Below are 27,941 nucleotides of genomic sequence, written 5' to 3'. Positions count from 1 at the left end.
ATGAATCTGTACTTTATGGCCCATGCCATAAAGTGCAAGAACAGAAATTTGCATTTTTACAAGTCAGGTTTTTGCTCATTTTTTTCAGGAAAACAGGCTGGATTTGCCATAATTGCACGAGACCAAAACAAGTCTTCAGTCAATCTAGTGCCAACTGCCACATTTTTTGGTGATATTATATATAAAAACCTGTTTTGAAGCTAAATAGCTAATAGATAATTTTTTGCAGGCGAGAAAGGCGGTCAAAGAGCCGCTCAAGAAGCAGATCTCACAGCGTTGAAAAAGATCTTAAACAATCCAAGTAAGTGTAACCCTTTAGTTTGTAGCAATAATTCAGTAGGTACCTATGTGAAGCAACATTGAAAAAAGTAGTGAAAATTATCCGTAGTTTCTTGTCCATTGTCCTTGTTGTTATTGGTGTTGGTTGTGCCGACTTTCATGTGCACCTTGGGAGCAGCTCAAGTGGTGGACGGGGGCAGCGAACGTTAGGTGGGCAGATGAGCATTTTATTCGAATTTGCAATTTAATATTCAAATTTGAATTTAATATTCAAATTCAGTTTAATATATATGTCGGGAATGGTGGCGAGAAAAGCCACAGCCTCAATGGGGCTGTTAACCCAATGGGCAGGAAGATGTTCTTCTGGGCAACTGGAGGAGTGAGGCAGCCAGTACCCTGTAGGCTTCAGGCTCTTCTGAAATGCAGTCGGACATCTCTCGGCAGAGGGTCCTCTTAGCCTTACCATAAAAGTTGGTGGGCATGATACCATTCCTTAGGAGAGGAGCCACAAGGTTGACGAATCTGGAGAGGAGGGTGGCCCTTGTGAGTCTGTCTCTGGAAGGCACGGAGACAAGAGGAAAGGATAAATGGCGTGGCCAAAGGGCGCTATTAGGGAACTGCGCGCATGTGAGTTACAGATGCACAGACCAATGTAGAACACCTGTCTCGGTGTGGAGGTGTTTGATAGAGGTAATCTTCATGCATCAATGCAATAGCTATCCTCAAAGCCGAGTTCTGTATTGTTTGCAGACTTGCTTGCTACAGCAGTGTGTGATGCGATGGTGTACCAGATGGGAGCTGTATAGTTCATGATTGGGCTTGTGATGGTTCAGAATGTGGTGATGATATCTTCTTTTGAGAAGCTCCAGTTAGTGCCGGCCAAGGCCGTCAAGGTCCGCAAGAAGCCTTGGTGACCACAGCCTTGACGTGGAGGGCAAAGGTGTAATGCGTGTACTAGATGGGAGCTGCATAGTTCATGATTAGGCTTGTGATGGTTCTGAATGTGGCGATGATGTCTTATTCTGAGAAGCCCCATGCGCAGTTGGTGCCGGCCAAGGCTGCCAAGGTCCGCAAGAAGCTTTGGTGACCACGGTACAGCCTTGACGTGTTGGGCAAAGGGGCAATGCATGTCCCAGGTGACACCTATAGGATTTAGGGGGTTAAGTCCAGGGGGATGGGCTATTGCAGATGGAGGCAGATGGATGTTTGCATGATTGGTGGGTGTCTGGAGTGAAGAGAATGTCAGAGGATTTACCCGGGGCCACGGTCTCAAATTCTTGGAAGCAGAACAATTTGACACGCCCGCAGCGTCCAGCCACCGAGACGAGACAAAGATGGTAAGGTCGCCAGCGTATGAAGCACCAAGGCCGTGATTCGTTGTCCTTTGGGCGTGATTCATTGGTCATTTGTCGTAATTCGTAGCCCATTGGCCGTAATTTGTTGTCCATTGGCCGCGATTCGTTGCCATTGCCGTGTTTTGTTGCCCGTCGGCTGTGATTCATTGGCTATCGGCCGTATTTTGTTATCCATTGGATGTGGTTCTCATCTATTAGCCGTGATTCGTTGATCATTGGCGTCAATTCGTCATTCATTGGCCGTCTTCAGATCAGCATGCAAGTTTCAGTTGAGGTTTCATCAAAGGCGCTGATCCTAGCAAAGTAGAGATAATAACTTTAATTCTCTCGATAATTTGGCTTTTCACTTAACACTGTCCTCCCTTTATAAAGGGAGGACAGTGAGTGGAGTGGAGTCTTGAGGAATGGAGGGTTGTGAGAGGGGAGGGTGGGAAGACATATGTGACCGTACCGAATTGTTATACCACGTTATTTTTTTTATGATGTTGCATAACGAAATATTCAAGTTTTTATATATATTTTTTCTTAGGACAGCTGTGAATATGGTATATTTGAACTTTTTTGTTAGCATAAGTGTGAACTTTTAATTTTTTGATACTAGTAAAAGTTTTTAGACAGCGTGTATGACCGATTTAAAGGTCGTAACCGTAGGTCACCACGCACCCCAATTCCAATTCCTTTGACCGAATGCTTGCTCATCTACCTTTGTGCAATCGGTAATAAAATGTCTAGAAGTTGTTCGGAAAATTCCGAAAAATTTACGACATACTGTGAGCTTGCAATAAATTACGTATAGTGGACACCAACTGAGTTAATGACTGAATGATCCTCGAAACACTCACTGTTAAGCTCACATGATAATTTTTCCTAAGTTGGTTTCTAGTGAATATATTACGTAGCCAAGTCTCCATCTGCCGTCATGAACTGCGAGCAGCATTCTCCTGTAGAATAACCATGTAAGCAAGTCTGTAAAAAAAGGTCGTAATTAAAAAACTGCATGACAAATTCTTCATTAACCGTCCTTATGAAGAAGCAACCGTCGTTCAAATAAATCAAATAAACAAGTATTTGTGAGCATTATAATTTCGCCACGGTTGGACACTGCTGGTCTACATCTGAATCTTGAACAGTCTATCACATTTATCAAGCGTGACAGTCTATCACATTTATCAAGCCTGACAGTCTATCACATTTATCAAACCTGACAGTCTATCACATTTATCAAGCCTGACAGTCTATCACATTTGACAGTCTATCACATTTATCAAGCCTGACAGTCTATCACATTTATCAAACCTGACAGTCTATCACATTTATCAAGCCTGACAGTCTATCACATTAATCAAACGTGTTCTTTTGGCATTCAATGAGTTCTGACTTAAAGACCTATCATTACGACCTGAATTTGCTCCTAAATGTGGTTTACGTAACCGTGAAACGTGAGGCCATGTTAAAGCATGGGAAAAAAGTCCAAAACTGACATAACGTATTTTAAGTGACACAAATGTCTATTATGAGACACATAATAGACACAAATGTCACATTTGTGTCACTTAAAATACGTTATGTCAGTTTCGGATATTGTTTTTCCATGTTGTAACATGGCCATTTATTTCATGGTTACGTAAACCAAATTTATGGGATTCTTAAATCCAAATTCCCTAATAACTTCGTAAAATTGTGACACCTGGAAGGAGTTAATATATAAAAAATGTAACTCAGTACTCACTGCAGTGAGTGACAGAGAGCGCATTTTCTCGTCGAGGAAAACTTGAGGTCACGGACGGACGGACAGACAGACGGACATGGCGAGCACAATAGTGCATTTTTTCCATAAATGAGAAAATGCGCTAAAAAGCTCATGAATTGTTTTCTGATTTTCAGATCGCGATCGCGGCGGTCGAGAAGCAAAGATCGACGTCGATCAAGATCGCGGGATCGTCGTGACCGAACCAAAAGATCGAGATCGCGCGAGAGGAAGCGATCGAAGTCCCGTGAACGAAAAGATCGCAAGCGCTCTCGGTCAAGATCTCGTGACCGGAAAGACAGATCTAAAAGATCCCGATCCAGGGATAGAAAAAGATCTAGGTCCAGGGATCGGAAGAAGAGCAAGAAGAGTAAGAGCAGAAGTAGGAGCAAGAGTAGGGATGATCCTAAAGTGTTTGATCCTACCGTCCTAGATAAGGTGAGTGACAGACCAGGATTGTCATGCTTTGGCTCCAATCGAAAATTTGTATTGTTTTTTATTTTGCACTCCTTAGTAAAATTCAGGCCATTATTCATTATATTCATTCATTAGTAATATTCATGTCATTATTCTTAATGTTCATTTATTAGTAATAGGTAATCATGCCACTATTCATAATATTCATTCATTAGTTAATAGTTATATTCATGCCTTCATTCATAATATTCATTCATTATTAATATATGAAACTATGTTTATTGCATTAAGTACACCCAGAGAACTGAGTAAGACTTTTTTGAGTCTTACTCAGATAAACTAAGTAAGACTTTTTAGTAAACTTGTAAGACCAATGCATATATTTCTTTGTGAATAATTTAGACTCAGTTTGTATCATGCAATGTGTCGTAAGAGAAATGTTCGTAAAACGTGTTGTCTTTTTATTAGTAAAAATATACTCTCCCATGACGCGGTTTTTAACATTACGGTATCCATGGCTACACTTGTTGTAGCCATGGATACCAGCGTTTTTCATGCGTCAAATTCCGTTCTTATTCATGAGCTTTGTCAGATATTAAGCTTTGACTCTTTGACTTCATGGGCTATAAGATTTTTTTACAATTCCTTCATTTATTATAACTTCTATTTATTATAGCCTCTATAACTTCTATAACCTATGATTATAATTCCTATAGATAGTTATTATTAATATCTTCTATAACTTGTATTTATTGTAACAAATAACAGGAAGAAGCAGAGAAGCAGCTGGAGGCGGAGATGCGTAAGCGGAGAGAGCGCATAGAGAAGTGGAGAGCGGAGAAGAAGAAGAAGGAGATCGAGATGACGAAGAGGGAGGCGGAGAAGGGCACCATCACCGTGCCTAAGGGCTCGGCTAAGGCCTGGAACCTCGAGGATGATGAGGATGAAGAGGATGGTGCGGGCGAGAAGAAGGATAATGCAGTGAGATTTGGGATTATTTCTAGGATTATTAGCTACGATGATGCCGTGAGATTTGGGATTTATTTAGTCAGATTGAAATATATAATTATATTGCTAAGGCCTGGAACCTGGAGGATGAGGAGGATGGTGCGGGCGAGAAGAAATATGATGCAGTGAGATTTGTTTGGTTTTAGGATTATTTAGAAGGTTGAAATATCTAATTATATGATGAGGTATGATTTTATTGTAGAGTTAGGAGCTTAACTTCATAAATTACTCTGTAAGGGCAAAGAAAGATAATGCTTTGAGATTGGAAAGATTTTAGTTATGCATTAGGATTTAAACTCTTCTAATTGAACAATGATGGTGAACACCAGGTGTACAACCACCTTAAACCTCTGCCGCCGTATGTCACTCTCCGGGAACATAACTTTCAACTTAAATTATACGTAAACTATTGAGTGTAGCAACCTGAGGACGTTTGTACGCAACAGAGAACATTTTAAAGTTGTCGTACGTGGCGGCAACCATCAGTGAAAGTCATTTTGCGCTCACTAGAACGTATCCTTTTTGGGAAGTAGGCGCGTGACAATACTGCTTTGTTTACTAATGTTATTATATTATATTAGTAATACTAATTACCACTAATATTGCTCCGGACAGTTACTAATATTATTGATATTACTAATATCTTTATATTATATAAGTAATATTGATATACAACTAATATTAGTATAGTACGGTATAGTATCTTCGGCATTGAAGAATAGGCCTGTCGCCGATTCTTGTACTTTTCTTGGCTTAAATTTCCGGTTTAAATATTGCTCCAGTTACAAATATTAATAATACTAATATTATATTACATTAGTAATATTAATATACTACTAATATTACTCCGGTTACTCATGTCAGGCGGTAGAGGGATAACTAATTGTATTTGCAGGACGATGAAGTTGACCCATATTAATAATACTAATATTATTATATTACATACCTATTCATGTCAGGCGGTTTATGGTTAACTATTTGTAAATTATTTATATTTGCAGGACGATGAAGTTGACCCGCTGGACGCGTTCATGACAGGCATACAGGAGGAGGTGCGGCGCATCAACAGGGCCGGCAAACCCAGCACTACAATACACTCTAAAAAAGGTATAATATACAATACAATAGAATATGAATGATAAGAAAATAGATATATTGTGTATATATAATATAATAGATGCTAGATAAGCTAGATAAATAAATAAGCTAGATATATTGTGTAGAAATGTATTGCTGTAAATAATATTATGTACTATATAATATATATTCAATAATGTATGTCTGAAAAAGGTATAATATACAATATAATAGAATATAAATGATAAATAAGCTAGATATATTGTGTAGAAATGTAATACTATAAATAATATGTGCTATATAATATATATTCTTTAAAAATAAATGTTTAAAAAAGGTATAATATACCATATAATAGAATATAAATGAAAAGAAACTAGATATATTGTTTTGAAATTTGTTTAGAAATGAATTACTATAAATAATATTATGTTCTATATAATAAATTTTCTATAATATAATACAATAAAAATGATAAAAAACTAGATATATTATATAGAAATGTAATACTATAAATATTATGTGCTATATAATACATTTTCTATTATAATATATATTAAGGCAAAATGTTTCTCTTAAAATAAGTTATTGATAAGTTATATAGGTAATATATAACCTGTAGTGTAGTGTTTAAAATAAGTTATTGATAAGTTATACAATATGTAACATGGTAGTCTAGTGTTTTAAACTAAGTTATTGATAAGTTATACAATATGTAACATGTATTGTAGTGTTTAAAATAAGTTATTGATAAGTTATATAACATGGTAGTGTAGTGTTAGCTCCCGGACGTTGTCTCTCCACATTATGTAAATTATATATAATGTAAATTATAAGAAACTGGACATATTGTATAGAAATGTAATGCTAATATAAATAATATTTTTTATAATACATATTCTATAATAATATATATATTAAGGCAATATGTTTCTCTTAAAATAAGTTATTGATAAGTTATATAATATGTAGTGTCTCCACAGACTGTGAAGCAGACTTGGACTTATATAGCCAGGACTCGGCCCTGAGCCCTGCTGGTACGAATACCATTATTATTGCCTTTCTGTACTGTGCTAGATTACTATTCATATATTTTTGTTATCTTTTTATACTGTGCTAGATTATTATCTTAGATTTTTATTACCTTGTTGTATTGTGCTCTTTGTTTTACCAATATTTTCGTTACCTTTTTTGTATTGTGCTCTGTTATTTCCTATATTTTTGTTCCCTTTTTGTATTGCGCTCTGTTATTTCCTATATTTTTGTTACCTTTTTGTACTGTGCTGTTATTATTTTCCTATATTTTTGTTACCATTCTTCATACCGTCTTCGTTCTATTATACCTGTATTCCTATGTACATGTATGTACATAGGTATACAGGCAATAGAAGATGTATTCCTATCCTTGATGTACATGCTTTATAATTTACAGTCTTGTACATTACTTTATATTACTCGCTGTTCACGTTGTTTGTCATCGCTCAATCTGCAAATACTTTTCCAGCTTGGTTTTGTTAGATATTCTCTTATTATAAATCATATCATTATACATTTTATTATTATACATCATATTATACATTTTATTATGATACATTCTATTATAATACATTAAATTATCGTACATTCTATTTTTATACATTATATTATCACACATTCTATTATTATACATTATATTATCATACATTCTATTTTTATCCATTCTATTATTTTATATTTTATAATTATACATCCTATTATAATACATTCTATTGATGTCACTAAATATGTTTATTTCAGCTCGTCTTATTTGCACTTATTCAAGAACTTCTTTGAAATCGGAGCGCTTGGTCATTTTTGCTAGCATGTAATTAAATGAATAAATGTATGTCTTTTAAAGAATTTAGTTTATATATTTATTATTTTGTTCAAATATGTTTCTTGAGGTTGCCTGTATCAGTGATAAAGCTTGCCATTCTTTATAGACCGATTATTTAGTCACTAAATTTTTCGTATTAGTCTTGATTTTGATTAAAAACACACCCTTTTATCGACATTTTTTGTAAGCAGGAGCAGTTCTTCGTTTCAATTTACATTAAACATCCATGAAAACCTTTTTAAACATGCATTAAAATAATATTAGTGAATTGGCGTAACAGACATAAAAATGTTTTAACAATGAGCATAACAGACATGGAAATATGTAGTGGGAGTGGCAGAGTTTAAAATGCTAGAGGAGGATGTACATTGAAGAAAATGTTGCTAAATGGCCGTATCAGGTACGAAATTGTGGGCGTAAATGCTATTAAATGGCCGTATCAGGTACGAAATTGTGGTCGTAGATGCTATTAAATGGCCGTATCAGGTACGAAATTGTGGCCGTAGATGCTATTAAATGGCCATATCAGGTACGAAATTTTGGCCGTATCAGGTACGAAATTGTGGCCGTAAATGCTATTAAATGGCCGTATCAGGTAGAAAATTTAATAGTTTCGAGAGCCTCTAAATTATAACGTTGCTTCCCCCAGCATAATTACTACATACATTAATGTTCTATTATGTTAATCTCTAGATACTTGGAGACATTTGTTTTGTTCCTTCTTTCGGTAATGAAGCATTTAATGCATTTATGTAGACTATTCTTGGTCTTGGTGAATGAAAGAAAATACTTTAGGCTAATGTTTACATTGATTTTGTAAAATTATATCAATTGTTTTTGTAATAGATCTAGATGACGTATCAGAATTGAAACTAAGAACAAATATTTTTTTCATGAAATATTTTCCAATTTTATCAGTGATTAAACTCTGAAATCCATAAAATGTTTCTTTGATCATTTTTTTTTCTTTGAATACCCTGCAGATGTTTTATAAAACATGTTTGCAACATGCTTCGTTAATTTTGGTTCATGGTTTTCATGCAAAAAAATATTTCATTATTTACATTTCATTATAATATAAATTTGTAGTGGAACATTTCATAACTTGAAGTTTTAACTAAAATGTATTCATATATCATAATTCGTTTTGGATTGATGTGCTATATCTCAAAGTTCAGGCAACTTTGCGATAGTTTATCAGCGTGAATTTTCTGGTTAACAATTTTACTGTTGTAATTTATTTGCATATACTACGTTTACAACCAAATTTTTCAAATAATTCTTCAAAATGAATAATAATTGGTCTATTTTTTCATTATTCGCTAATAATAAATTATTTAAGTAACTTATATTTCACCTTCAGCAGATACTTTGGTTACCCCTCCCGCCCCTGCGGTAACCACCCAACCAGACGCAGTCCCTCAACCACCACCATTACCACCCGCAACCACCACCACCACGGATGCTGCAACCACCACCATAACCAACACCGTGAAAAACGGCACGGGTGAACTTGAAGTCCCCGCGGTTAAGCCCGTTATTGTCACGGGTGTCGCGAGCACGGTTAAGAAGCCCGTTATAATAACGGGCGTCGCTAACAAGAAGAGTCGCAAGAAAGGGGAGCTAATGGAGCAGAACCAAGACGGTCTGGAGTACAGCTCCGAGGAGGAGGGAGAGGATCTCAAGGATACCATGCTTAGTATAGCTAAGAAGGGCAGGAAGGTGAAGGATCTCAAGGATACCGTGCTTAGTATAGCTAGAGGGAGAAGGGAGAGTATCTCAAGGATACTATGCTTAGTATAGCTAAGAAGGGCAGGAAGGTGAAGGATCTCAAGGATACCATGCTTAGTATAGCTAAGAAGGGCAGGAAGGTGAAGGATCTCAAGGATACCGTGCTTAGTATAGCTAAGAAGGCAGGAAGGTGAAGGATCTTAAGGATACCATGCTTAGTATAGCTAAGAAGGGAAGGAAGGTGAAGGATCTCAAGGATACCATGCTTAGTATAGCTACTGTCTCTTATACACATCTAGATGTGTATAAGAGACAGGATCTCAAGGATACCGTGCTTAGTATAGCTAAGAAGGGCAGGAAGGTGAAGGATCTCAAGGATACCGTGCTTAGTATAGCTAAGAAGGGCTGGAAGGTAAGATAAGATTGGCTAAGAAGTGAAAGAATGTGAGAAACTAGTGGTTAATGACAGAAGTTAGCAGTTAGTAGGTATGTTATTATAGCGATATTTCGGCATGGGATTTGAAGTTGACACCCTCAAGAAACTGGTTGAAAGGCTCAGTATAAAAATTAATGGCAAACATGGTGAACTATAAAGAGAGTTTGCACGCTTCGTTTGCCCAGTCTTGCTAATGAAATGTGTACGATGTTAAAATAATTTTCTGTTTTCCATTGAATCTCACCAATTTACATTATACATTGTACAAATGATAAAGATTACTTACATTTTTTAGGTTTTACTTATCTATTTTTAGTTATCTCATCGATTGAACTTACAAATGATAATGATTACTTACATTTTTTAGTTTTTTTTTCTTGTTAACTCATCGATTGAACTTACAAATGATAAAGATTACTTAAATTTTTTAGGTTTTATTTTTTATTTTTTGTTATCGATTGAACTTACAAATGAAAAAGATTACTTACATTTTTTAGGTTTCATTTTATTTTTGTTATCTCATCGATTGAACTTACAAATGATAAAGGTTGCCATTTTTTAGGTTTTATTTATTTATTTTTGTTATCTCATCCATTGAACTTGCAGGAACTGGCCAAAGTAGACCACGGGACGGTGGAGTACGTACCATTTCGTAAGGATTTCTACATCGAGGTTCCCGAGATCGCGAGCATGAGTAAAGAAGAGGTCGAGACCTACAGAGAAGAGCTCGAGGGCATTAAAGTTAAGGGTGTGGGGTGCCCACGTCCTATCAAGTCGTGGCCGCAGTGTGGCGTCAGCAAACGAACGCTCGATGTCCTCAAGAAATGCAAATATGAGAAGCCAACGCCTATACAGGCCCAGGTGAGGTACCTTCGCATGCCGGGACTGATAAAGTGAGAGACCGATACAGTGCGATACTGGTGCCGGTTCCTTGAGATACCGGTGCCCAAAACTTAAGAGACCGGTGCCCAAAACTTAAGATACCGGTGTCCATAACTTGAGATACTGGTGCCCATAACTTGAGATACTGGTACCGATTACTTGAGATACCGGTGCCGATTCCTTGAGATACCGGTGCTAGTTCCTTGAGATACCAGTACCAATACAGTGCGATACCGGTGCCGATTAGTTTAGATACCAGTACCGATACATTGCGATACCAGTACCGATTACTTGAGATACCGGTGCCGATTCCTTGAGATATCAGTACCGATTCCTCGATATACCAGTATCGATTCTTTGAGATACCAGTGCCAATGCAATGACTTGAGATACCAGTACCGATACAGTGCGATACCGGTGCCGATAACTTGAGATTTCGGTGTTGTGAGATATCTGTGTAATCACGTATATCTGCAAATGATGCATTGGTAATATTTATTTTTATTTTTACTCACATTTGAAATGATCGTAACTTCGAGCTGTAACGGTTATTTTTTTTCTTACAATTCTATTCAGTAATTTCATTGATATATAATAATTTTTTATTTATTTTTTTCAATACTTCGCATTTTCACCACAGAGTTATTATTAATTTTTGCACGATTTTCACGCGGATATGTTACACTGGGTTTATTTTTTCGATTAAATATTTTTCTCCACCAGGCCATCCCAGCAATCATGTCAGGCCGTGACGTCATCGGCATCGCCAAGACTGGCAGTGGCAAGACTTTGGCTTTCCTCCTGCCGCTGATACGCCATGTCGTGGACCAGCCGCCACTGCTGGATACAGATGGACCTATAGCCATTATTATGACCCCTACACGGGAGCTGGCTATGCAAATAGGTTGGTTACTTAGGTACCGGTTCCACTTTGCTGGATACTGATGGACCTATAGCCATTATTATGACGCCTACAAGAGAGCTGGCTATGCAAATAGGTTGGTTACTTACCACTCTACTGGATACTGATGGACCTATAGCCATTATTATGACCCCTACTAGGGAGCTGGCTATGCAAATAGGTTGGTTACTTACCACTCTGCTGGATACTGATGGTCCTATAGCCATTATTATGACCTTAACCACTTACTTTATCTTGACTGGAGACTGACTTGCAACAAAATATTATTGAATTCTCTTTATGGTGGTCAAGATTTTATTTCTCTGCAATTAAAGTATCATAAATTAATTTATTACCATATAGTTTCATTATTTGTACAGATAGCTTATAACTTTCTATGGGTTCATTTTTTTCCTAGAACGAGACCTCGTTTGTAGTTCACTATTTAATTGGGTTGCCTCTGAGATTTTTTTTTAGTATCCACTATCCATGCATCTTATACATTTCGCTATCTTATTTCGTACAATTCCGTACTAATGCTGATAACTTCCTGCATAATGAAACCCTCAGATGGCATTATTTTCTTATGTAGACTCACGTTTCATCTGTTCAAATCCCATGTAAACATCGTCTGTTGAATCACGTTTCATCATTCAAAATTCTCTGTTATCATTCTGATCTCGTGTTAACTCACATTTCAACTTTATACATCCCCTGTTTGCGTTCTCTTCTCGTGTTAACTCACATTTAGTTTTTTTTCAAATATGTAAAGATTCTCATCTGCTATCAACTTATTTTGTATTTTTCCTTTTAAGGTCGAAAGTGTCGAAAGTTTTGCCGCTCTTCACTGCGGATAGCCGTGGTTTACGGCGGCCCAGGCATCAGTTTTTCAAATATGTCTAGATTCATATCTGCTGTTAACTTAAATTTGTTTTTTTTTTTCATATATGTAATGATTCTTATCTGCTATTAACTTACTTTGTATCTTTTAAAGGTCGAGAGTGTCGAAAGTTTTGCCGCTCATCACTGCGGATCGCCGTAGTTTACGGTGGCGCAGGCATCATTTTTTCAAAATCTGTAAAGATTCATGTCTGCTGTTAACTTATATTTGTTTTTTTTATGTAAAGATTCTCATCTGCTATCAACTTACTTTGTATCTTTTTATGGTCGAGAGTGTCGGAAGTTTTGCCGCTCGTCACTCCGAATCGCTTGGTTTACGGCGACGCAGGCATCACTTTTTCAAATATGTCAAGATTCGTGTCTGCTGTTAACTTAATTTTTTTCATAAATGTGAAGATTCTTATCTGCTATCAACTTACATTGTATCTTTCCTTTTAAGGTCGAGAGTGTCGGAAGTTTTGCCGCTCTTCACTCCAGATCGCTTGGTTTACGGCGGCACCGGCATCAGTTTTTAAAATATGTCAAGATTCATGTCTGCTATCTTTTAACTTAATTATATCTTTCCTTTAAAGGTCGAGAGTGTCGGAAGTTTTGCCGCTCGTCACTGCGGATCGCCGTAGTTTACGGAGGCACCGGCATCAGCGAACAAATCGCGGAACTGAAGCGAGGAGCGGAAATCATCGTGTGTACTCCGGGTCGCATGATCGACATGCTGGCCGCTAACAACGGACGCGTGACCAACCTCAAGCGAGTCTCATACATCGTCCTGGACGAGGCTGATAGAATGTTTGATCTCGGCTTTGAACCGCAGGTGCGACAGGTTATAATGATCTTTAATTACCGTAATTAATGATTAATTAATAATTAAAGACGCGTGACCAACCTCAAGCGAGTCTCATACATCGTCCTGGACGAGGCTGACAGAATGTTTGATCTCGGCTTTGAACCGCAGGTGCGACAGGTTTAATTATCTTCATTTAAGTAATGATCTTTATTTAATTAATGATCTTTATTCAATAATTGTTTTATATTTGATTAATGATCTTTATTTAATTAATGATCTTTAATCTCTAATGTTTAATGATTTTTAAAGTTTAATGATCTTTATACACATGATGGTGTTATTATCCGGGAATAAGATTAAGTTATTATTAAGGGTATGATATTTATTTAAATAATGATCTTTAATCTCTAATGTTTAATGATCTTTAAAGTTTAATGATCTTTATAGACATGATGGTGTTATTATCCGTGAATAAGATTAATTAAGTTATTAATAAGGGTATGATCTTCATTTAGTAATTAATTATCTTTAATGTTTAATGATCTTTTTAGACAAGATGATGTTATTATCAGTGACTAGGATTAAGTTATTATTAAGGGTAAAACGTACATGCACAATCTACATTCATGTGTGAAATGTATTCGGCAAGGATTGGTTTCTGATAATCAGAATTCAGCCATCAGATTTTTAAAGTATTTTGAATTTGTATTCCAATGAATGATTCATATTTGTGGTCATATGAATGATTCATGTTTGTGATCTCATGAATGAATAAAATTTGTAGTCTCATGAATGAATAAAAATTTTAAACCTATGAATGATTCCTATTTATTTGTGTTTCTAGGACTGAATTTTTTCTGAACAAAATTTTGTGTTATGAACTAACGATGGAGCTGGACTCCGAAACGTTTTCTCTTATAAAGATATGGTGAATTTTTGTGGTATTTTCCTTGCTTTCAAATTCCTGGTTAACTTGCGACTCAAGCAAACAAGTGATTTTAAAACAAATTAGTTGCATTTTAATTAATGATATAAATGATATACAGGTAATGCGTATCATCGAGAACGTGCAGCCAGAGCGACAGACGGTGATGTTCTCGGCCACCTTCCCTCGGCAAGTCGAAGCTTTGGCCAAGAAGATCCTTCAGAAGCCTATAGAAATTATGGTTAGTTACGTGTTACTGACGTGTCAGTGAGTACCTAGTTACTGACTGGTCTGTGAAAAGTTACTGACTGGTCTGTGAAAAGTTACTGACTGGTCTGTGAAAAGTTACTGACTGGTCTGTGAAAAGTTACTGACTGGTCAGTGAAAAGTTACTGACTGGTCTGTGAAAAGTTACTGACTGGTCAGTGAAAAGCCCATAGAAATTATGGTCAACTATCATCAACCTATAGCTCTTTAAATCAAATTCAATAAAAGGATGAGGAATTCATATGGAAACTAAAAGCACTGTGGGTGTTGTGTTCTGATCGACAAAAAAATTTAACATCTAGCCTTTATTAATGAGGTTTTCGGTCGCTCGGTGATGTGCAAGGAAAGCTTACTGGAAAAAATTAAGGAAAATTGGCGCCTTTCTAAGAGAAATTATATGTCTTTGATCTAGTTCTCTAGTTTCATTAACTGTGTCTAGTTAAGAACTGTAATTTTACCCCAGACATTCTGCTTTTCTGCTGGGGTGGGTCGGTCAGTAGTAAAGTTAATAAATTACCTAATTAGTAAATAATAAAAGTAATAAATAAATTAATTAAATTGTAAAATGTTCAGGTGGGCGGTCGGTCGGTGGTGTGCAAAGACAGCCTAGTGGAAGAAAATTTAGGGAAGATTGTCGCCTATCTAAGAGAAATTATGTGTCTTTTGTTTAGTTCGAACTAGTTTCATTAAATATGTCTAATTTTGAACTATAATTATACCCCAGATATTCTCTGGGAAGGGTCGGTCAATGGTAAGGTTAATAAATAATTTAATTACTATACATATAATAAAATTATTAAATAAATGATTAAATTGTTAAATTTTCAGGTAGGTGGTCGGTCAGTGATGTTCAAAAACTTATTGAAAGAAAATTAAGAAAAATTGTCACCTATAGGTATATAAGATGAATTATCTGTCTTTGGTTCGAAATATGTATAATTCAAATTTAATTTAGTTTAAAAGTGTAATTTCACTCCAGATATTCTGCTTCATTAATTATAATATGTTCAGGTGGGCGGTCGGTCGGTGGTGTGCAAGGACGTAAGTCAGCACGTGGTGATCTTAGAGGAGGACGACAAGTTCCTGAAGTTGCTGGAGCTGCTGGGGCAGTTCTACGAGCTCGGACAAACTATCATCTTTGTGGACAAGCAAGAGAGCGCTGACTCACTCTACAAGGTTTGTAGTGGGCCTGTCCCTCCTTGTCAGTTCGTCTCTTTGAGATGCTAACGCTGCTTCCTTCGAGCCAGCTTCAGCGGGCTGGACATCTGAGACCTTCCGACCCTTGTGGGTGATGAATAATTGAGACCTTCCACCTCTATGGTGATGTTCATCTTGACTTTCGGTGCGAGATAGCTAAATAGCTGAAGCGCTAGTAAACATTTGGCCACTAAACTAACGTAGTGGGCAGGGAGTAACTGGGCACTCCTTATTGTCCTTGGTATTTTGTTTTGGACGTAGCAGTCCCAGGCCACAATGGATCGCCGCCTACGAAAAGATCAAAGCGGTTTTCGGTCGGCCAGGTAGGCACTCTGAGAAGTTGAGAGAATTTGTCCAAATAACGATACACTTATTACCATTGAACGGTACAGGGTGACCCCCCCAAAAATTGTTAAAATTAAAGGCTTATAACTCGAAAAGTATTAAACGGGGAAATATGAAATAAAAACAACATGAAAGCGTATAAATTCAAGTTTTATTCAAATTACAATGAATGTTCAAAATGACCTCCTCGCTGTTGACAGCTAAATGCGTTTTTTTTTTTTTTAATTTGCGATTACTGCAGCCAAGGTATCCTGGGCCTATACTTTAAAAAAAAGTTAAGTAATCGTAAGGTCATCAGGCAATCATTGACGGCCTTTCAAGCAAAATCCACCAATCGTAGACAAGAAAATAGAGCGTAAGTACTTACGTTCACTTAGCCAGTTTTGAAAGTATGGCCCCAGGTCAATAAGTGCGAGAGCTTCACGAATTGCTATCTTCAGATTGTCAATGCTGTTTGGTCTTGTACTGAATAATTTTTCTATCACGTAACTTCATAGGAAGAAATCCAAAGGCGGTTCATTAATTTTTTCTTCAATCATGGCAATGTTTTCTTGTGATCTTTCAGTTCTTCGCCGTCCAGAATGATCTTAGATTTTATTCAGGATCGGCCAATTAGATTTGTGTTTATTCAGGATCGGCCAAACCATTAAGATTTTCACAAATCTAACCACTCCTACCATGCCACAGGACCTGCTGAGCCACTCGTACCGTGCCATGGTGCTACACGGCGGCGTGTTAATATTATGGCTGGTATGAGTGGTTGTTGTCGGTCAAAGTTGGCCCAAAAGTAGTCGTTTTTCGGCCATTTTTTCGGCCAGAGGTCGTTTTTCGGCAATTTTTTGGTAGTTTTTAATTTTTATGGCCAAACCATTACCACTTTCACAAACCTAACCACTCCTCCCTCCCGCAGGACCTACTGAGCCACTCGTACCGTGCCATGGTGCTACACGGCGGGGTGGACCAGATAGACCGCGACACGAACATCATGGACTTCAAGGCGGGCCGCGTGCCCGTCTTGGTTGCCACGTCCGTCGCTGCCCGCGGCCTCGACGTCAAGCAGCTCGTCCTCGTCGTTAACTTTGATGCTCCCAACCACTACGAGGACTACGTACACAGGTCAGCTACGTGCAGTACATGCACAGGTCAGCTACGTGCACAGGTCAGCTACGTGCAGTACGTGCACAGGTCAGCTACGTGCACAGGTCAGCTACGTGCAGTACGTGCACAGGTCAGCTACGTGCAATACGTGCACAGGTTAGCTACATGCACAGGTCAGCTACGTGCAATACGTGCACAGGTCAGCTACGTGCAGTATGTGCACAGGTCAGCTACGTGCAATACGTGCACAGGTCAGCTACGTGCAGTATGTGCACAGGTCAGCTACGTGCAGTACGTGCACAGGTCAGCTACGTGCAGTACGTGCACTGTTCAGCTACGTGCAATACGTTTTTTTTAATTGCAACGATGATAAAATGAAATATTACCATCGTAAACCATCAGTGTATATTACCTGCAAATTCAGATAAAAAACATTGATGTTAAAAGGCTCCCAAATTCGAACAATGACCTGCCTTACATTATTATTGTTATTTGTAGCAGTAGAATTGTTATTACTATTATTATCACTATTATTATCAGTATTTTTATTATTTTAGCTTGTATTTACTGCTAAATTATATGGGTTGCAGGTGCGGACGCACCGGACGTGCGGGCAACAAGGGCCACGCGTACACCTTCCTCTCCCCCGACCAGCCCCGCTATGCCGGCAACATCATCAGAGCCATGGAGATGAGCGAGACTCCAGTCCCTCAGGAGCTCCATGTGTGTTGCTGGGGGAGCTCCATGTGTGTTGCTGGGGGAGCTCCATGTGTGTTGCTGGGAGAGCTCCATGTGTGTTGCTGGGGGAGCTCCATGTGTGTTGCTGGGGGAGCTCCATGTGTGTTGCTGGGGGAGCTCCATGTGTGTAGTGTGTTGCCGTTCAAATGATTTAATTTTGACAACAATGATCTGTTATTCAACATGTCGGCGTAGACAAGTATTTTGTTTTAGCTGTGAATTGAAGTGCCAAGTGCGACTTTGATAAATAATTTCTTGCCATATTTAGTTAAAATAAAATTAATATTTGACATATCCTTCAGGACCTGTGGAACGCTTACAAAGCGCACATGGAGTCTGAGGGCAAGAAAGTGTAAAACTAAATTAATATTTAAAATATCCTTCAGGACCTATGGAACGCTTACAAAGCGCGCATGGAGTCTGAGGTCATGAAAGTGTAAAACTAAATTGATATTTGACGTGTCCTTCAGGACCTATGGAATGCTTACAAAGCGCGCATGGAGTCTGAGGGCAAGAAAGTTTAAAATTAAATTAATATTTGAAATGTTCTTCAGGACCTGTGGAACGCGTACAAAGCGCGCATGGAGTCTGAGGGTAAAAAAGTAAAAACTGGGGGCGGTTTCCACGGCCGAGGCTTCAAATTCGACGACGAAGAGGCAAACTTTGCCACTGAGAAGAAAAAATTCCAGAAAGCTGCGCTTGGTCTGCAGGATTCTGACGATGAGGACATCGAGGGCGACATCGAACAACATATTATTAAACTTCTGAACACTAAACGCACTGTCAAGGAAGTCAAGGTAATGGCGCTTTTAGCGTATTTTCTCATTTATGGAAAAAAGGCGCTATTGTGCTCGTCATGTTCGTCCGTCCGTCCGTGACTTATCGTTTTTGTTGATTTAAAGAAAATTTGCTCTCGTCACTCACTGCTATGAGTAGTGATCTAATTTTTTTATTTATCGAGGGGATTGGATTGTTTCGATAACGCATGTGATTACATGAAATGAATTTACGAGCATCAACTGCGCCTATGTTGTTTGCCCAAAGATGATTGGAAATCAATTTATTATTCTTGTACTAAATTTGCAAGGAAAAAGTTTTCCGTCTTATCGATTTTTTACGTTTTATCGAATTTCAAGAACTTGGTTTGGTCTCAAACCAAGTTTTTCCATATTTATATCATACTCAAAATCCATTCATTGTTGCACATGTCCCATGTCACATGCTCATCCCATGAATATTGTTTAATATTGTATCTAGACTCATTCATTTGATGCTTTACCCATTCGAGACGAGACGAGACAACATGTTTGTCCCATTTAGCAATTAAAACCGGGACAATTTTCACCACTTTGTGGGAATTCCGTGACAACACCGAGACGAGATGTCCCGGTTAAAATACGAGATTCAAATTTTCCAGAATTTTCATCTTTTATAACGAGACATAGGTAATAGTTTATCCTTAATAGTTAATTATTATAGTAAACTTTCACTCATTATCTCATCAACATTTTGTCCCTTTATAAATTTTCATGTATATTACTAGGTATGTAAAATGACATAGCTGTTCCCATCTGGCAAATTTGCAGTGCCAGAGTGAAATTGAAAACATAACTAATTGTTAGAAACGCTCAAATCAAGGAAATATTGCAGATTTCAACGTCATTTTGTTATCGATTAGAACGAAAAAAAAAATTACGCAACTGAAAAGCTCACAACCCTCTCAGCTCTGCATGAAATTTGAAACATATCTGGATACTAGCCAGACTCCGCTGTAGGAATCGACGGATCAGATGTTAATAGCGAGTAACGGCCGTTGTGAACCTAATTCCAGCCAAGAAGTTCTTAAAAGACATCCGGGGCCATACTTTCAAAACTCGCCAAGTGAACGTAAGTACTTACGCTCTATTTTCTTGTCTATGATTAAGTGAACGTAAGTACTTGCGCTCTATTTTCTTGTCTATGATTAAGTGAACGTAAGTACTTACGCTCTATTTTCTTGTCTATGATTGGTGGATTTTGCTTGAAAGGCCGTCAATGATTGGCTGATGAACTTTTTTTGAAAGTATAGGCCCAGGTCGTCTAATTCCACATCAGAGTCAGTTTAGACCGTCATTATATTCCTCTAGCCGTTGAGCTAACCAGCGTAGGCCCGAAAAAGGTGTTTACGCTTGGCCAACTCTGGTTGATAAATGAGTACCTGGCTTGTCCAGGGTGTTGTGTAATACAATAAAATGGTTCTGGCGGGTCAGCGAGCCAGTGATGGTCGTGGAACTACCAGTGGCATTAGTGCCCGGGGCCCATAATTTCCAAAAAAGTTAAGAGATCGTAAGTTCATCAGCCAATCATTGACGGCCTTTCAAGCAAAATCCACCAATCATAGACAAGAAAATAGAGCGTAAGTACTTACATTCACTTAGCGAGTTTTGAAAGTATGGCTCCTGATTCGTGGCATTTTGCAGGGCCTAAAAAAACTCTTCCACATTCTTCTTAGCTGCTGACCGATCGACACTACGTCAGCAACTAGCGATGATGTCATTAAGCGTACTGAACTCCTATGCTTCTTGTCATGCGTAATTAAAAGCATTCCAGCAACATTATTCACTAAATATTCATGTATAAATCGCAAAGCCACCCTGCAACTACCCATTGACAATCAAGAGCTAACTGCGTTCTGAATGTTTCGTGTCGTTTTCGTATGGTAAGGAATATCTTGTTTTGCCTTAAATAGTTAAGACATGTCTCGTCTCGTTACGTCGCGTCTTGTTACGTTACGTCTCGTTACGTCGCGTCTCGTTACATCACGGCTCGTTACGTCACGGCTCGTTACGTCACGGCTCGTTACGTCATGTCACGTTTCGTTACGTCATGTCACGTTTCGTTACGTCACGTCTCGTTACGTCACGTCTCGTTACGTCACGTCTCGTTACGTTAGGCTCAATTATATGACAATCCATACCTTATTCTACCTGGCCTATCCCATAGGATAGAATAGAAGTGTCGGCGTTGAAGAAATAGGCCCATGGCCTGTTGCCGATTCTTGAACTTTTCGCGACTTGATTCGCAAGGGATCCGGCCTTTGGAACCCGTTCTTTCCATATCTTACATAGCCTCAGATATATGATATATGACAATCCATACATTATTCCATTATATAGGCTCAATCATTACCTTTTTCACAGCCTACACCGCTGATCTCACCAGCGCTGCTAGCGTCAATTGGTCCCCTTGTTCCATGGTATCAAAACCATGGGTTTTGGCATACCTTATTCTACCTGGCCTATCCCATAGGCTCAGATATATGACAATGCATACATTATTCCAATATATAGGCTCAATGATTACCTTTTTCACAGCCTACACCGCTGATCTCACCGGCGCTACTAGCGTCAATCGGGGGCGGGCCAGGAACGCTTGGCGGGACCCTGCTGAACATGCAGGCCTCCGCCTCTGCTGCTGCTGCTACAGCTGCCAGCAAACTTGAACTTGCTAAGAGACTTGCCCAGAAGTTCAACGCTCAGCATGGTGCAGGTATCATCATATGGGTTAAAAAACACTATGATTACCTTTAAATACTGCATTTATGATGCTTTCCGCCGCTGCTGCCAGCAAACTCGAGCTCGCTAAGAGGCTTGCCCAGAAGTTCAATGCGCAGCATGGTGCAGGTATCATCATTTGGATTACAAAATACTTTGATTAGCTTTAAATACTGCATTGATAACGCTTTAATTATGCTTCATTGCCGCTCGTCGTAAGCCTGATTTTCTTAGTTACTTTTTACCAGTAATTTGTCAACATTGCATTTTTGTTCATGTATTTAAATCATTAATACTAATTTCATATACATTTATTCCATGATTGATAACAGTATATTTTTGTTAATGTATTTCCATCATTAATACTTATTTCATGTTCATTTATTCCATGATTGATGAATTTCTTCATTGGTATTGTGTTGTTCATTCCCTGTGTGAACGATGAAGATCGTCCATTATTATTAGTCATAATAATACCATCATTCATTTATTCGTCTCGTAGACTTTTTTGTGTTATTGCAATAAATGCCCATTGCTGTGGTTGCAGGTGTATCGAGTCCATGATTTTTAGTAAGTTCCACACAATCTTAGTTTGATTTGTTAAAATAAAACGTTTTTGAAACGCTCATGTCCGTTCGATTTGTTAAAATAAAATGTTTGTGGAACGCACATGTCTCCTTGACTAGTTAAAATAAAACGTTTATGGAACGCACATGTCTGTTTGATTTGTTAAAATAAAACGTTTATGGAACGCTCATGTCTCTTTGTTTTGTTAAAATGAAACGTTTTTGGAATGCACATGTCTCTTTGATTTGTTAAAATAAAACGTTTGTGGAACGCATATGTCTGTTTGATTTGTTAAAATAAAACGTTTGTGGACCGCGTTTAAAAAAAATAAAACGTTTGATTTTTATTAAAAAATCAAACGTTTTTTAAAATAAAACGATTTATTTGTTAAAAAAATTTCCGTTACAGGCGGTCATGAAAGCACCGTGAAAGGCGCCAGCCAACAGGCGGCCGAGTTTGTGATGAAGGGCGGCACGTCGATGATGCAGCCCGCCATCAGCGCCAAGACCGTCGCTGAGCAGGTACGTCCAGCAGCAGCCCGCCATCAGCGCCAAGACCGTCGCTGAGCAGGTACGTCCAGCAGCAGCCCGCCATCAGCACCAAGACCGTCGCTGCGCAGGTACGTCCAGCAGCAGCCCGCCATCAGCACCAAGACCGTCGCTGCGCAGGTACGTCCAGCAGCAGCCATCAGCGCCAAGACCGTCGCTGAGCAGGTACGTCCAGCAGCAGCCATCAGCGCCAAGACCGTCGCTGATTAGATACGTTCAACCGTAACCCATTAACACAACTTTGACCAATTTTTAATTAATAACCAAAGCTCTCTTGAGCGCTTGTCTCTAGACTCGCCAAGGAGAATCAATGCTATTTAACCTGAAGGCCTTAAGTTAACCGTCAGTATACAAACAGTTTGTCATTTATCAATAAGTGAAGGAGAATTTAGTATGCGTACGTTATGCGTTTATTTCTCTACGCCTACTCTTTTTTTAAATGATTTAGAATCTGGAATGGCATTTAAATATCAGGCTTCTACTTGATTGAATCGGGTAACAGATATAATTTGTATATCTTCACAGTCAATGCAATTTATTACGACGTTCGTTTTATCCATTCATAACTTTAATTTCCATAATATCAATTATTTATTGTTGATCATTACCGTTTTCGTTGCAATTTATTATGACGTTTTTTATCCACTCATAACTTACATTTCAATATCACCTCCGTTTATTAATTGATAATTATCGTTTTCTTAACTTCCACCTCCATTTGCAGATGGCGCAGAAGTTGAACAACCGCTTGAACTACCAGTCCTCTGGCTTCCATTTCCATAATATCACCTTCGTTTATTAATTGATACTAATTACCGTTTCCATAATTTAACTAATTTTCACTCAATAATATCACCTCCTTTTAGTCCTTTAATTATTTGATAATTACCTTTCCCTTAACTTCCACCTGCATTGCAGATGGCGCAGAAGCTGAACAACCGTCTGAACTACCAGCCCTCTGGAGACCTGGACGATGAAGACAACCCCAACAGCAGCATGGCGGAGGAGAGCTACCAGAAATATGAAGAGGAGCTCGAGATCAACGACTTCCCCCAGCAGGCGAGGTGGCGTGTCACCAGCAAGGAGGCCCTCGCTCAGATATCTGAGTACTCTGAAGCTGGCATCACTGTCAGAGGCACCTTCTGCCCAGCTGTACGTGTACTAAGATCTGTGGGACATTTTTTGTAGAGCCTCCGAATGTCGAGCCTACATTTTTTACCGTTAATATATTTTCTCGTGTTTTTTAGCGCATTTTCTCATTTATGGAAAAAAGGCGCTATTGTGCTCGCCATGTCCGTCCGTCTGTCTGTCTATCTGTCCGTCTGTCTGTCCGTCCGTGACTTCACGTTTTCGTCGACGAGAAAATGCGCTCTCTGTCACTCACTGCAGTGAGTACTGAGTTAGGTATATTTTTTTCGTGCAACGTGCCCTCGGAGTTCAGTTAAACGAGACGCCACGAAAACCGCTTCCTATAGTAATGATAATAACTTATTATCCGATGTTTGACTCGTGTCGGACTGCATCGGTATAACTAGGCTACACTCGGTACGATTAAAACGTTGAAAAATGATGCAGTCTGACAAGGGTTGATACTTGAATTTCGTGTTTTCATTTCTTGGGATTGCAAAGCATTTGTCCTCATTGGCTGAATTTTTTGTTACGAATTCACTGCTAGTATTTTTATTTCATATGATTAGTCCATGGCATCTTTTAACTATTAATCGTCATGAATTTTTCATATCGTGTTATCATTTCTGGGGATTGCAAAGCAATTGTCCTCATTGGCTGAAATTCTTTTTATAGATTCAAGCCTAGTATTTTTATTTCATATGATTAGTCCATGGCATCTTTTCGCTATTAATCGTCATGAATTTTTCATATCGTGTTATCATTTCTGGGGATTGCAAAGCAATTGCCCTCATTGACTGAAATTTTTGTTACAGTTTCAATGCTAGTATTTTTATTTTATATGATTAGTCAGTGGCATCTTTTCACTATTAATCGTCATGAATTTTTCATTTCGTGTTCTCATTTCTTGGGATTGCAAAGCAATTGCCCTCATTGACTGAATTTTTTGTTACTGTTTCAATGCTAGTATTTTTATCTCATATGATTAATCAGTGGCATCTTTTAACTATTAATCGGCATGAATTTTTCAGAGCAAGAACCCTCCAGAAGGAGAACGTAAACTCTTCCTTGCCATCGAGTCAACATCTGAGCTTGCCGTCTCCAAAGCCAAAGCCGAGATCATCAGACTCATCAGGGAAGAACTGGTCAAGCTCCGCACAAGTGGCGGAGGACTCAAGAGTCAGGGTCGTTATAAAGTTTTGTAAATTATACTTTGTCGATAATTACACGAGTCGATATACTTGTAAAGTCCATCTGGCTGCCACTGGCCGTACGAGATTTGCAGTTTTTGTTCTTGATTTCAAAGAATCTGTTCTTTATTGTGCTACCAGAGCTTAAAAGATGAAAGTTGTAGTTCAGTTTCGTGCCGATACGAATCGTGAAGGTTCGAATTATTCACGATACTTCAGATGAAAAGAGCAGATTATTAAAACGACGGGAAACATTCTCACTTACATTTTTCATATCATCAAATTTTGTAAGTTCACAAGGAATTTAAAAGCAAAGAAAACGCCAAGAAAATTCACCATATCGATATTGAAAACGTTTCGGAGTCCAGCTCCATCATCAGTTCGACTAAATTTTAGTCGAACTGATGATGGAGCTGGACTCCGAAACGTTTTCAATATCGATATGGTGAATTTTCTTGGCGTTTTCTTTGCTTTTAAATTCCTTGTGAACTTGCGATATAAGCAGACTAATGATATAAGTAATCAAATTTTGTGTATATAAAACCATGAAATGATTGACAAATGGAATTGTCAAGTTGCTGACATTTTATTTGGTATACGAAACCACGGATCAACGTCACCACCACTCACAATGACCAAACTTATTTCAAAATCCAAACGCGGAGAAGTTGCGTAATAAGTAGTGGAAATAATTACAATTTACAATCTCTGTTGAACATATTGTAAACAATCAATCGACAGAAGACTTTTTTCATGAAATGTTTGATTAATCCTCAAAAGTTAGAGCAATCCGAAATGGACGACCTGATTTTGTCCTCATGGTCATCAGGCCGAAGAAGAGGTATTGTTCCATCTTAGATTCTGGGTCGCGATGGACTTCATGTTCATTTAGCATCGAATCTTTGCTTTTTAGCGCATTTTCTCATTTATGGAAAAAATGCGCTATTGTTCTCGCCATGTCCGTCCGTCCGTCTGTCTGTCCGGGACTTCACCATTTTCGTCGACGAGAAAATGCGCTCTCTTCACTCACTGCAGTGAGTATTGAGTTATATTTTTTCGGCAGGGTTGAATGCTATAGGTGGAACTGCGTGGAACAGTTCCATCCAGTCGTTCAGTATTGCATGCAGTTTCCATGCAGAAAGGTTAGCAATGCTCGATGTGAACCCGCCTCCCTAGTCGCCACTACCAGATTAGGCAATGACAACAACAATGGGAAAAGATCCACATAAGTAAAATTAATCTCTTGTCATAAAATATTTTATGTGTACCAAATCACATATTGAACTCGAGAGTTCCACCCTGCCGGGGCCAGTTCACAACAGCATCTCTTACGAGAATGATAGTGAACCTGGAAAAATATATTCTGTTTCTGCTCTGCTCTGTTGTCAAATTTTGGTTATGAAATTTTTTCATGTCGGAGCGACGAGAGATTACGCTTTTGAGATGAAAGTGAAAATTAAATAGATTGTTGTTAGCTCCAGTGGAAGAAATTTGAGTGAACGTTTAAGCTCGTTTTCAAGTCTTTTACACCCAACTCGCGGTATTGTGAAATTTCTGTTCTTCATAAAAGATTTCATTTGTGCGTTGTCAATCTTACTTTTCTTAAGAATAATATTTATAAGTAAATTATTTTCATTGATGATTGATTCTCTGCACTCACTACGATCGGAACCAGTTCATGTTCCGCCTGCGGATCTTGTACCTGAAAACTCAATTCCTCCAGAAATGGGAGAATTAATATCAAATTTAAGTTTTGGTTGAATTATGTATTTATTTCTTCATAAATTAATTTTGGTCGCAGCTGCTTCGATTTTTCCTACCCTTTACGTAATTTTGAATTTTGTACGCCTATAAATTGTACGCCAGCCTGCCATTTAGGAAGCCAGTGCATTCGAGGCTCTGCTGGGAAATGAGAAAATTTCTCTACTTCCCGAGACATATTTTATTTATAATTAACCACGATGATTACGTAGTTTTATTCATCCTTTATTGTAAACCATACGGAACTTGATTACATTACAAATTTTACAACATTAAACGAAGACCGGATTGGGTGGCAATTTGGAATGAAATTGACGAAATCGATTGGAGAGCGGAGTTCCACGAGATGAATGCTGAGGAAATCTACACAAAACTGTGTGAGAAACTAGCACAGGTATGTGTGCGTCATACCCCGAGAAAAACAGGCCCTAAAGTCCACAGCATTCCAAGAGACCGACGAATCCTTATGAGAAAACGCAAGCGATTAAATAAACAAATAGCTGAATCCACTAGTGATATGAGGAGACACAGGCTAGTAGATTTGCACAAGGAAATTGAACTCAGGCTGCAGGACTCGCACAGGATGGAAGAACAAGCCGCGGAAGAGCGAGTGGTTGAGGTCATCAAAGAGAGCGTCAAGTATTTTTTTAAATACGCTCAGTCCAAGGCTAAAATAAAGACGCCAGTAGGCCCGCTTAAAGATAACGAACGAAGTCATTGTCGGAGATGACCAAGGCATGTGTGAGTTACTGGAATCAAAGTTTGAATCAGTGTTCAGTAACCCCCGCTACTCAAGGGAGGAGAATGAAATTGAAGTTCTCTAGGAGGTAGAGAGCTGGAGAACATTAGAGTTTGGACCGGAAGACATGGAAATAAGTATCAAAGAACTGGCGACGTTTTCAGCACCAGGACCCGACGGAATTCCGGCAGTGCTGTTGAAGAAGTGTGTTTCACGAAAAGGAAAAGAATCGGCGACAGGCCACATCAGGCCTACATTTCAGCGCCGACATCATTATGTTATGTTATGTTATGTTATACTGTACACTTGGAAGATGATAACCGGATTGGCTCCTAACTTAGAGAATGAGACCTCCAGAATAGTGACTCGTTACAACGAAAGGAAGGGGAGACTGTGCAGGGTTCCCCCATTTAATAACCGAGCCGCGGCCAGAGTACAGACTCTTAATGAGGAATCACTGTCCGTTGTAGGACCAAGGCTCTTGAATGCATCCTCTCTTCGCCAAAAGCGCTGGGAGGAGGGGAGTTCACCCT

At 38.5% G+C, this 27,941-nt stretch overlaps 1 protein-coding gene across 1 annotated transcript; it reads left to right on the top strand.

Annotated features, from left to right (window-relative positions):
- On the top strand, positions 1 to 25,218 carry LOC108669548 (probable ATP-dependent RNA helicase DDX46). Its single transcript, XM_018156918.2, has 18 exons — positions 1 to 8; positions 230 to 301; positions 3,519 to 3,819; positions 4,567 to 4,779; positions 5,808 to 5,913; positions 9,102 to 9,460; positions 10,512 to 10,766; positions 11,511 to 11,691; positions 13,161 to 13,399; positions 14,419 to 14,538; positions 15,576 to 15,740; positions 17,017 to 17,222; positions 17,795 to 17,927; positions 18,497 to 18,739; positions 21,296 to 21,470; positions 22,451 to 22,563; positions 23,509 to 23,742; positions 24,750 to 25,218. Exons 1-18 carry the CDS (start codon positions 1 to 3, stop codon positions 24,921 to 24,923), a joined length of 3,297 nt encoding a protein of 1,098 aa, XP_018012407.2. The 3' UTR covers positions 24,924 to 25,218.
- Positions 25,219 to 27,941: the final 2,723 nt, after the last annotated feature.

The sequence above is a fragment of the Hyalella azteca genome, unplaced genomic scaffold (genome assembly GCF_000764305.2).
Source record: "Hyalella azteca isolate HAZT.00-mixed unplaced genomic scaffold, Hazt_2.0.2 contig12555, whole genome shotgun sequence".
NCBI lineage: Eukaryota > Metazoa > Arthropoda > Malacostraca > Amphipoda > Hyalellidae > Hyalella > Hyalella azteca.
This window is presented reverse-complemented; position numbering and strand designations above follow the sequence as displayed.

Bases quoted from the DNA above. Each gene is read 5' to 3' on its own strand.
- LOC108669548 (XM_018156918.2), top strand. The intron at 13,400-14,418 runs GTGCGACAGGTT...AATGATATACAG, and splicing joins ATCTCGGCTTTGAACCGCAG to GTAATGCGTATCATCGAGAA. The intron at 21,471-22,450 runs GTATCATCATAT...TTTCCGTTACAG, and splicing joins CAACGCTCAGCATGGTGCAG to GCGGTCATGAAAGCACCGTG.